At 38.7% G+C, this 9,737-nt stretch overlaps 3 protein-coding genes across 3 annotated transcripts; 1 reads left to right on the forward strand and 2 right to left on the reverse strand.

The window, feature by feature from the left end:
- Window positions 1-67: 67 nt before the first annotated feature.
- LOC129788513 (protein SDA1 homolog) lies at window positions 68-2,480 on the reverse strand. Its single transcript, XM_055824643.1, has 2 exons — window positions 2,292-2,480; window positions 68-2,227 (listed from the first exon to the last, which is right to left on the reverse strand). Exons 1-2 carry the CDS (start codon window positions 2,478-2,480, stop codon window positions 344-346), a joined length of 2,073 nt encoding a protein of 690 aa, XP_055680618.1. The 3' UTR covers window positions 68-343.
- A 103-nt stretch (window positions 2,481-2,583) lies between these two features.
- On the forward strand, window positions 2,584-4,055 carry LOC129788517 (multiple inositol polyphosphate phosphatase 1). Its single transcript, XM_055824647.1, has 2 exons — window positions 2,584-3,259; window positions 3,327-4,055. The coding sequence occupies exons 1-2, from the start codon at window positions 2,663-2,665 to the stop codon at window positions 4,035-4,037; spliced, it is 1,308 nt and encodes a 435-aa protein (XP_055680622.1). The 5' UTR covers window positions 2,584-2,662; the 3' UTR covers window positions 4,038-4,055.
- Window positions 4,030-9,736, reverse strand: LOC129788515 (sialin). Its single transcript, XM_055824645.1, has 4 exons — window positions 9,568-9,736; window positions 9,269-9,466; window positions 6,670-7,817; window positions 4,030-4,692 (listed from the first exon to the last, which is right to left on the reverse strand). The coding sequence occupies exons 2-4, from the start codon at window positions 9,372-9,374 to the stop codon at window positions 4,417-4,419; spliced, it is 1,530 nt and encodes a 509-aa protein (XP_055680620.1). The 5' UTR covers window positions 9,375-9,466; window positions 9,568-9,736; the 3' UTR covers window positions 4,030-4,416.
- Between the last annotated feature and the right edge of the window lies 1 nt (window position 9,737).

The following is a 9,737-nucleotide window of genomic DNA, read 5'->3' on the forward strand; positions in this document are numbered from 1 at the left end:
GTACCTTAATGGAAAATTAATTGTTAAAGACTTTTCGTCCAGAGAAATTCACCCCCCACGTAGGTAGGTTGAACTACAAATTGTAATTTATTAAATAATATTTTGCAACTATAAGAAAAGCACGAAAAGTGGATGAGAAAAAGTAAAACTTCTCGATTAGATAAGGAAAATGAAGACAAACACATATGAGATAACCTTTCTTGATTTTTGTGCCTTCCTACACACTCAATTTTTAAGAGAAAACAACAATAAATGTTGCAATAAAAGATTTTTTTAAACTTTTCTTCAGTTAATTTTTTTTTATTATTTCAATTATTTTTACATAAAATAAATCTTTTTTTTCTCACTTCATTTTCTTCTGTTTAGTTAGATGATTCCGCAATGCAATTTGCTTATCGCGAAAACTCTTCTTCACCTTTGACCTTGCTTTGTGGCGCATCATGAGGAAGTTCTTGTTCTTCTTCTTCTCCCTGTTGGTACGTGAGCAATGGATATTCTTCCTGTTATCCTTGTACCCGTACTTGACACGATCCACACGACCCGCTTGAACGCTCGCAAGACGGGATTCCTTGTCGCTTCGCCTTTTCTTGTAAATCATCTCAATTGCATCGAGATTTACCAGCTCCGACTTCTCCTGGGCAGGTGTTGGGGCATTTTTACGTGAACCACGTGCACTTGTCACGTGCTTCTTGGCATTGTGCACCTCAATGGCCCGGAAGTCTTCATCTGTGAGAATTTTCGTTAAAAGAAGCTCCTTGGCGGCTTCTTTGGGATCAATCGGTGCATCTTCTTCCTCTTCTTCATTAATTTGTGGTTGATCTTCTGTGTCATCTGCATCATTGGAATCTTCATCATGACTCACATTTACCCATTCTCCATCACTCGAATCATCGTCGTCGTCATCATCATCGTCATCTTCCCATCCATCAGAATCAGAATCTTCTTCCATTTTTGCCTTCTTACTTGGCTGAACGAGAATATCAGCTCCGGGAATTGTATCCATTGGCACAACTTCTCCATATTCCTTGGCGCGTTGCTCCTGGACTGCTTCCGTTGGCCGCCCTCTCTCCTTCTTATGCAGAAGATGTGGAATTCGATCGCGATAGAGCATAATGAGTGATCTTGCAGCCATCATAACGGATTTCTGTTTGTACGTCTTATACATCACCAAATCACTCAGCATGTCCTCATTCATAGCCAAGGGGCATCTTGCACAAATCTCACGAATTGCATTAAGCCCAACGGCCATAACATCGCTTGAATTGCGTTCGCTGACAAATTCATTGACAATTGTCTTCAAAACCGGCTCTAAAACATCCGCGGGAATAAGTTCATGCGATGCTTGGGCAGCAAATTGAAGGATTCGCGTAACATGTGCTTGATGGGGCTTAAAGAAGCGCGTAATGTAGGGATAAAATTTGAAAATGAACAACTCATGCACACCAATGAGACGAGAAATAACATCAAGGTGCAAGAGCTTAAGTTCAGCACGTTCATTTGAGCTCTCAAGTTGCTTGAAGAGATTCTCCGCCATACCCTGAGGATTGTGGATAAGATGAAGGGCTGAGAAGTGAAAGGATGGAGCAACAGTTTTCTTCTTCTTCGCCTTAGCATACTGCTTCTTTGCTGCTTCAAGTTGCCTTTTTCTCTTTTTTGTCTTCTTATTCACCTTATTGACCATCAGAGCATTCCGGAGATCGGGTTCAGCTTCATCACTGTCTGAATCATTCTCTGTGGCCTGCTCATTGGTTCCAAGGAAGAATTTGAGTGATGCCACGAGGACTTTTGTTACTTTAGCAAAACATCCCACTGTGGCAATTACATTAACTGTCTTCGCATCATTCCAGACATTCTTCTTGTACAGCTCAATCATGATGTCCACAGACATTTTTGAGCATTTTGGATTGGAATCATTGAGCATGGTGTACATAAAGTTCTGCAGTGTTGAATTAACTTTCATATCCTTACCTTTTGCATTGATATTCTTAATGTCCGTTATAATGTGATTCCTTACGAATTCCCGGAAGTGCTTATCTGGACATCGCAAAAGTTGAAAGAAGAGCTCCAGGAGTTGTAGGGCAGGAATCAAATTTTTATTTCTCATCAAGATTAGTGCCTTGCACAGAGCATCCCGCACAGTAGGATCAAGATTGATGGAAAAAGTCTGAAGGATATCAATCAATTGCTGCGGGAAGTTCTTGCATATGTCCGGATAGAGTTGAGCCACCTAAAAAATCAAAAAATTTATTAATTTTCAAAAATTAAAGAAATATGTTTGTAAGAGCACTTACCTGGGCTACAAACATCACGGATTCCTCCAGAGTTTTGCTTGGCTGATCCGGAGAGTACTTGAAAATATCCAACGTACTCTCAAAGTGAGAATATTGCTGCACAAAGTCATCTCTGTACGATGCAGAATCTTTCTTTATCAAGTTTTGTAGTTGAGGCAAATTAATCACTAAATGTGCACTTTTCCCCATAATTTTTGGGCCACCGGGGGCAGATTCTTTTCCTTCTTTTTCCTTTGAGGAGACTGCTGTTTTCTTAACATAACCTCACAAAAACAGAAAAGGAACGTGCAGCTGATGCGGCGCAGCTAGAAGAGAACTTAACCTAATTTTCTTGCAGATTTTCTAGTAGTTTTTTTTTAACACCCAAAAAAATGCAAATTGCATTGAATTTTCTATTTCTTTTCTCATTTTACCTATTTCCACCCAAAATTCTCTGTGATAGTACCTGCTATGATGCAAAACAAGAAGAACTTGACCACCACTTGGCCACAAAAACACCCTATAGAGTGATAGCTAATGTAAATGACAAAAAAATTGAATTTGACCAATGTTTCCCTATTCGTATGTGGGGAATTTTTCGTCATGGCACAAGAAATCCCAGCAAGAAACAAATCCGCCGTATGAAGACAACTCTCAGTGAACACCGAGATGCTATACTTGCAAAGGGAGCACTATGTGAGAGGGATAAAGAACAATTCCGTACGTGGAAAGTCCATTTAAATGAGGATGAGGAGAAATTTCTCGTTCCGGAAGGAGAGGTGGAGCTCATTGAACTTGCAGAGAGAACACAAAATCGCTTTCCTGACCTTCTCTTTGATCAATATGACAATCTCACGTACAAATTCAAGTACACCCACACACAGAGAGCCAAGAAGAGTGCTGAAGGATTTGCCACGGGGCTCTTTGGAAGGGATAACATTCGACAAGTTTGGTACCCGGAACCCGAGAGTAGAGATCCCATTTTGAGGGTAAGTCCCCCACAAGTTGGGGAATTAAAGTATTTTTGAGTAATTTTTTTGGCAAAAACAATTTCAGTTCTACAAGAGATGCTCTCGCTGGAAGGTGGAAGTGGATAAGAATCCCGATGCCATGGAACAGGTGCGTCTCTTCATCTCTTCGGAGATTTTTAGAGCGTTCCTTGAGGGTTTAAGAGTGAAAACTGGAATTTTGGATTTAACCGCTGAAGATGCTCGCCTGATGTATACAACATGTGCCTTTGAGACAGCGTGGGATCGACACAGAATCTCTCCTTGGTGCAGCCTCTTCACACGGGACAGTATCAAAATTATGGAATTCCTGGAGGATCTTGAGTACTACTGGATCGATGGCTATGGCTATGAATTAACCTACAAGCAGGCTTGTCCAGCAGCTCAAAATATGTTTGAACATCTCAATCCCAATGCGAAACATCCCAATATCACGTTATACTTTACCCATTCCGGTACTCTCCTCAAGTACCTCGCCTTCCTCAATCTCTATCGTGATCAACAACCCCTCCTACACACCTCTTTTGGCGGGAATTATTCATGGCGCTCCAGCTTAATCGATACATTTGCCAGTAACATCCTCTTTGTCACCTTTTCCTGCCCTTCCGGTGCCAAAGTACTCACAATGCATCAAGAACGTGTGGTGACTGTACCCGGATGTCCCCTAGATTCTCCCCTATGTGATTATGCTCAATTTGAAGAGATTTTCCAACAAAGAATCAATGAATGTAACTTTGAACAAATGTGCACAATTTCTTAATAAAAATATTAATTTATATTCTTCCTCTTTTCTTCTTTCTTTTGTACACAAATTCGTAGTTTTTTTTTTTACTTTTTAAGTAGGAGTGCAGTATTGCGTCATGATTAATAAAAAAATGTATATATTTAGGTAATTAATTAATTTAAAAAAAAATCCCCTCAAATGGGTCATACTGATTAATATTCTTTTTTTTTTTCTAAATGCACTTCAAAATTAAATTATTTAGGAAGTTACGAAAGCACATTTGGTCATAAATCACAATGATAAATCCACTTTCGCATGCCAAATTCCCATGTTTTGCGCCTTTTGGGACTTTGGGCAAGCGACTCACAAAGGGTGAGAATATGCTTACTTGTTAGAGAATTTGAGCTATATCCCTTCATGGTGCTGGTCGTCGACGTTTTGACCACGGTTGCTCATCGGCAGAGGCAAAGAAGAGATAAAAGAAATTACCCGCCACGTTGATTGCTGCAGCCAAATGGAAGACCGTTCGCCACGTTGAGAGTGTTTCGTTGCCTTTGATAATTGAGCCAATAATATACGGTGCCAGGAAGCCGCATGTATTACCTGCAGCATTTGTAATACCCAACATAGTTCCAGCATATCGTGGACTCAACGTAATGTGATTCATTTGATTACCCGGATAGACAGCACCCTTAAATTAAAATTTAACATTAAAAAAAATCATTAAAGATTTTTCTTTTTTTTAGCTGTGTTTCTTTCAGACACAGGGGCCATCAATAGCTTTCCAACGATACCTCATTTTCGAAAATCGGTCAAGCCGTTCAGTCAATATAGCCGCCACAATTTGTCATCGAAAATCGATCATAACTTGAAAACGGCTTGACCGATTTTGATCAACCCGGGCTCAAATGAAAGCTCTCAACAAACCCTACAACTCTCTAGAACATCAGAAGTTTCAAAAGTGACCACTAGGGGGCCATAGATTCAAAAAAAAATTGTCGATGAATTTTCGATGAATATCTCGAAAACGCCATTATCGATTTGCTTCAAATTTTGATATATTATAGCTGACTATAACTTGTAATTTTTAGAAAAATTAACTTTTCCCCCGGTCAGCATCAGAAAATCGGAACTCAGTCTAGAATTAAAGGCACAATTCTGCCAAAGCTTTCGGCACACATCAGTACCTTCCTCAGTGATGTAAGATTCACTTTTTTGTCTTTGTTCCCTGTAATTTTTCTCTGCCAATGTAAAATGATTGTGAATAAATTCCCTTTCTTCACAGCCACTGAGGAAGGCACTAATTTGTGCCGAAAGCTCTGGCAGAATTGTGCCTTTAATTCTGGACTGTGTTCCGATTTTCCGACGCTGACTGGGGGGAAAGTTAATTTTTCCAAAAATTGCAATTCACACCTACGTCGGCTTCAAAACAATGCTGATTATAACATCTATTAATTTAAAAAAAAATATGTCGCCATTTTGAAAATATTGAATTCCAACTGTGACATGTCATATCTCGGGTTCTACAAGTCTGATTTTGATCAACTCAAGCGCAAATGAAAGGTTTCGTGAAACTCTACAAATGTCTAGAGCATTGCAACTTCGAGAAATGACCGCAAGAGGTGCTAAAGTCAAAATAAAAATTTACGAAAGTTTCGAACTCGAATATTTCGAAAATGCCATTATCGATTTACTTCAAAGGAGTTGATGGCAGAATGTATGAAGGATGATCCTCTATCGCAGAACAATTTTAACCCACCTCATCTTGTAGGGGAACATAAAAAATAGAAGAATCGCGAGAGAAACTCCCCAATATCCACTGGGATCACATAGAAAAGTGCAGTGAAAGTACAGTCCGGGAAAACATAACCTCAATTTTGGAACACCATTGAAATGAATAGGAAGACCTTTATTATGTTCGACCAGCGTGGCATCGGGACCTCTTGAGCTTCTTTATAACCTTCCCAACCTTTCCTGCCTACCCGGATGAAGATTTGAATGATTTTTGCTTTACAACTTTTGTCTTTCCGGACTTCTCGTTGTTAAGTTTTTTTTCTCTTGGAGTGCTTTCCCTTGGAACTGTAATCAACAGTTTTGTGTAAAGTAACAAAGCTTTCCGAGGGCTTACTTTAACGTTCAAGGTGAGTTTCCGGTCTTCCTATTCATTTCCTATAAAGGTCTTCCTATTCATTTCAATGGTGTTCCAAAATTGAGGTTATGTTTTCCCGGACTGTACTTTCACTGCACTTTTCTATGTGATCCCAGTGGATATTGGGGAGTTTCTCTCGCGATTCTTCTATTTTTTATGTTCCCCTACAAGATGAGATGGGTTAAAATTGTTCTGCGATAGAGGATCATCCTTCATACATTCTGCCATCAACTCCTTTTAATATGTTATAGTTGAGGTTAAGACCTTTCCAACGGTAGCTCAAAATCGAAAATCTATGGAGCCGTTCCCGAAATATGGCGTTCTAAACATTTCTTAGGGCATGACTTTTCAACTTTTCCCGACTTTGCGCGTACATATGTATTTAAATTAATTTGCGTTATAGTTTGCTCTCACAAAATTGGTACACTGAAAGAAACACAGCTCTCGTAAGCTTGGTCAGCTTACCAGTACATTTTTTTTCTATTTCAAGAGAGTGAAAGAAACAAAAAAAGGACTCACTTGAAATGCCCCAAATCCTGCCAACATTAACATAGCTAATTTCCAGTTGCATCCAACCCAGGCTACCCCAACAAGCCCAATTGAGGGCACAATTGAGGCAATTGAATTCCACAATTTGTAAGAATTCTTCTGACTCAACCAACCCTTTGCCAAAATCCAATCTGCCACAATGGAGGAAACAATCCCAAAGATCCACGCCGTGAGGAATTGCACGGATGACAGGAAAGCATTGGCATTGATGCCAAAATGAAGAATATTATCCATATAGGTGGGTAGTTCAGTGAGTAGTGTGTAGAAAGCCCAAGCCTGACCGCACTGTGTTACAAGAATAGCCCACATGGGCAGGCATGTAAAGATACTACGCCAAGGCACGGAATCATCACCACTTGTATCCAAAAGCTCATCATCCCGCCTTGCCAGACTCCGTTGAATGTACAATTTCTCCTCGGGCGTAATCCTCGGATGCTGTGCCGGTGAATTGTAAACGAGGTACATCCAAAAGATGAACCATACCACCCCTAAGGCACCAAAGAGGTAGAAAGCCAATGGCCACCCATCGAGGAAATCCATTGAGCACATCCACCCGGACAGTGGGAGTGAGATAATTGTCCCAAAATTCGCCCCAGCATACACAACAGCTGCAAATTTACTACGCTCCAACGGTGGTATCCATTTGGCCAGCATTGCATGCATTGCTGGAAATGTTACACCCTCCCCCATTCCCTCAATCACACGCACCACCACCAATGCCGGTAAACTCCAGTACGCTGCAATTGGTGTGAGGAATGTAAAGATAGCCGTTATGAGGACACCTATGCCATAGATCATCTTTCCACCCATTGTCTCAGCCATACGTCCACCGGGGATTTGCGTGAGGACATACCCGTAGAAGAAGGCACCAAGAACAATTCCCTGTGTCGATTCATCCCATGCAAATTCCCCATTAACCGCTGGTGTGTCATCCGTATCATTCCCCGGCATTGGGCAAACATCATCCAGGGTGGAATTATTGATCACCGGTATGGCAGTGTGATTGACCATAGCTACAATAGCCACGGATAAATTTACGCGCATTGCATAGACATTGGCGAAGCCCAGGAAGCCCATAAGTCCCAGAATATGTCGAGTCTTTGGGAATTTGCCATCGACTGCAACAAAAAAAAACATTTTATATTGCTTTTTTCTTTTCATATAAAACACCCACTTTTACATGCTCTATTATACAGAAAGAATGTAGATAATAAGGCATAAGTATGGTAAAAAATTTTCATTTCACGGCCAATATACTGATTATCGTTATTCTATCATAAAAAAATGTAGAGAGAAAAAAAACATAATGATGCATTTCCTGAACTTTCTTATCAAAATTAATTTGTAACCACAAATTAGATTATATTTTATGCTTGTTGGCCTTGTTGGAGATCGCAATTAAAAAATTTATTATGGTCTGTATTAAAGGATTTAACTAGGCTAAGTTTCTTTTAAATCAGTCTAAAGGTTTCAAAGACAGACCTATATTTTCGGCTAGGCCTAAATTTTTTAAGGTAAGATCACACTGAAATTGGGCTAAATGGATCTCAAAAGTCTGACCTAAACGAACAAAGATTCGGTTTAAAAAAAATTTAAGCCTGACTTAATGACCAACCTATGTTAGCCTTAACTTTTTTTGTAATTAAAACTTACAATTTTTGCGGTTTTACACAATGTTTTTAATGTAAAACTTTAAAACTAATTAAGTCAAGCTAAGTCTACTAATGTTTTTCTCATTATTTTACAAATTTTAATACACTTAATCCTGGCTTCAGACTAACTTAAGAAACTTAAGCTCAGCTTTAAAATTTAAGTCTATTTTAAAGGAGCTTAATGTTTAGCTTAAAGGAACTTAGACCTTAATAGAATTAAGACTTCGATTGAAAAACCTTAAGCACAGCCAAAAAAAAATCTGAAGCCTGGTTTAAGTAACTTTAAGTCTGACTTAAGAAACGTAAAAAAAACTGAAACTGGATTTCTTAGTGAATTTATTAAATAAACCTACATAAATATCCTTTAGGCCTTAATATTAGAAAAAACAAAAAAGGCAAACTTTTTTTAATAAAATAAAAAATGTAAAATAAAATATTTCCTTTCTTATCAAGAGATTGACGTAACTTTTCGTATTATGGACAATTAAAAATTGGGGGCGTAAGTAAATTTTCCGGGTTAGATTGTAATGTAAGGTAGTAGATTCTCTATTATTAATTAAACTGCCCGATTTCTTTCTTTTTTTTCACTTCTTTAGGAAGGATGTAGTGTAGACTAATAACTTAATTCAGTATCAAAAGCACTAACTAATAGAAATTTAAAAATTAAATTTCGCAGAGGAACAATTCTAAGCTCTCTATTGCCTTTAAGATTTTTCCTAACTTAGTTAGTTTTGTAACCTTCCCTGAGCTAATCAAATCAGGAATTTCTCCTTCTATAGGAGAATTATGCTATTTATGAAACAAGTTGTCCCCTAAATGACAATACCTGCTCATTAATCAAAATGCCACGATAGTAAAAATTTCCCATTTTTTTTAATCAACTTTCTGGGTGAATTTCCGCCCAAAGGGGGGCTCACCTGTTGGTGTGGATCCGTAAATAAGTGGAGATTCATCATCACTGATTTCCGGATATGGATCAGCAGCATTAATGCTGTACTGTGGACTTTCAGGGGAATCCAACATAATCCCACATGTAGATTGTTACTTAGTCAATGAATTTATCTTTTGCCGCAACACCTTCCTTCCTGATTCCGCCACAAGAAAATCTTCCACGCCTGTGGATGACGCCACGGATTTGTCATTTTTTTTTGTTTTACAATGATCTCACAACAAAAGATTAATTGAGGAGAGAAATAAACAAAAAAATACTTCTTACCAATAAAACGTTACAAGTCCAATTACACACTCCTCTTTCTGATAGTATTATCACTAATTTCGTACTGCAAATCATCGACTTTTTCGCCTCTTTTTTGCAGTTCTTTTTCTTTCTTTTCCTTCAACAACGCGATGAATGATTTTTGACGTAACGACAGCTGTTTCAACATC

This window comes from Lutzomyia longipalpis, chromosome 2 (assembly GCF_024334085.1).
Source record: "Lutzomyia longipalpis isolate SR_M1_2022 chromosome 2, ASM2433408v1".
Taxonomy (NCBI): Eukaryota; Metazoa; Arthropoda; class Insecta; order Diptera; family Psychodidae; genus Lutzomyia; species Lutzomyia longipalpis.

Excerpts from the sequence above, each read along its gene's own strand:
- LOC129788513 (XM_055824643.1), bottom strand. The coding sequence starts at position 2,480 with ATGGGGAAAAGTGCACATTTAGTGATTAATTTGCCTCAACTACAAAAC. Across the intron at positions 2,228-2,291 it reads CCGTGATGTTTGTAGCCCAG|GTGGCTCAACTCTATCCGGA; the intron begins GTAAGTGCTCTT and ends TTGATTTTTTAG.
- LOC129788517 (XM_055824647.1), top strand. The coding sequence starts at position 2,663 with ATGCAAATTGCATTGAATTTTCTATTTCTTTTCTCATTTTACCTATTT. Across the intron at positions 3,260-3,326 it reads GTAGAGATCCCATTTTGAGG|TTCTACAAGAGATGCTCTCG; the intron begins GTAAGTCCCCCA and ends AAACAATTTCAG.
- LOC129788515 (XM_055824645.1), bottom strand. The coding sequence starts at position 9,374 with ATGTTGGATTCCCCTGAAAGTCCACAGTACAGCATTAATGCTGCTGAT. Across the intron at positions 7,818-9,268 it reads TTACGGATCCACACCAACAG|TCGATGGCAAATTCCCAAAG; the intron begins GTGAGCCCCCCT and ends TTTTTGTTGCAG. Across the intron at positions 4,693-6,669 it reads CAGGATTTGGGGCATTTCAA|GGTGCTGTCTATCCGGGTAA; the intron begins GTGAGTCCTTTT and ends TTTTAATTTAAG.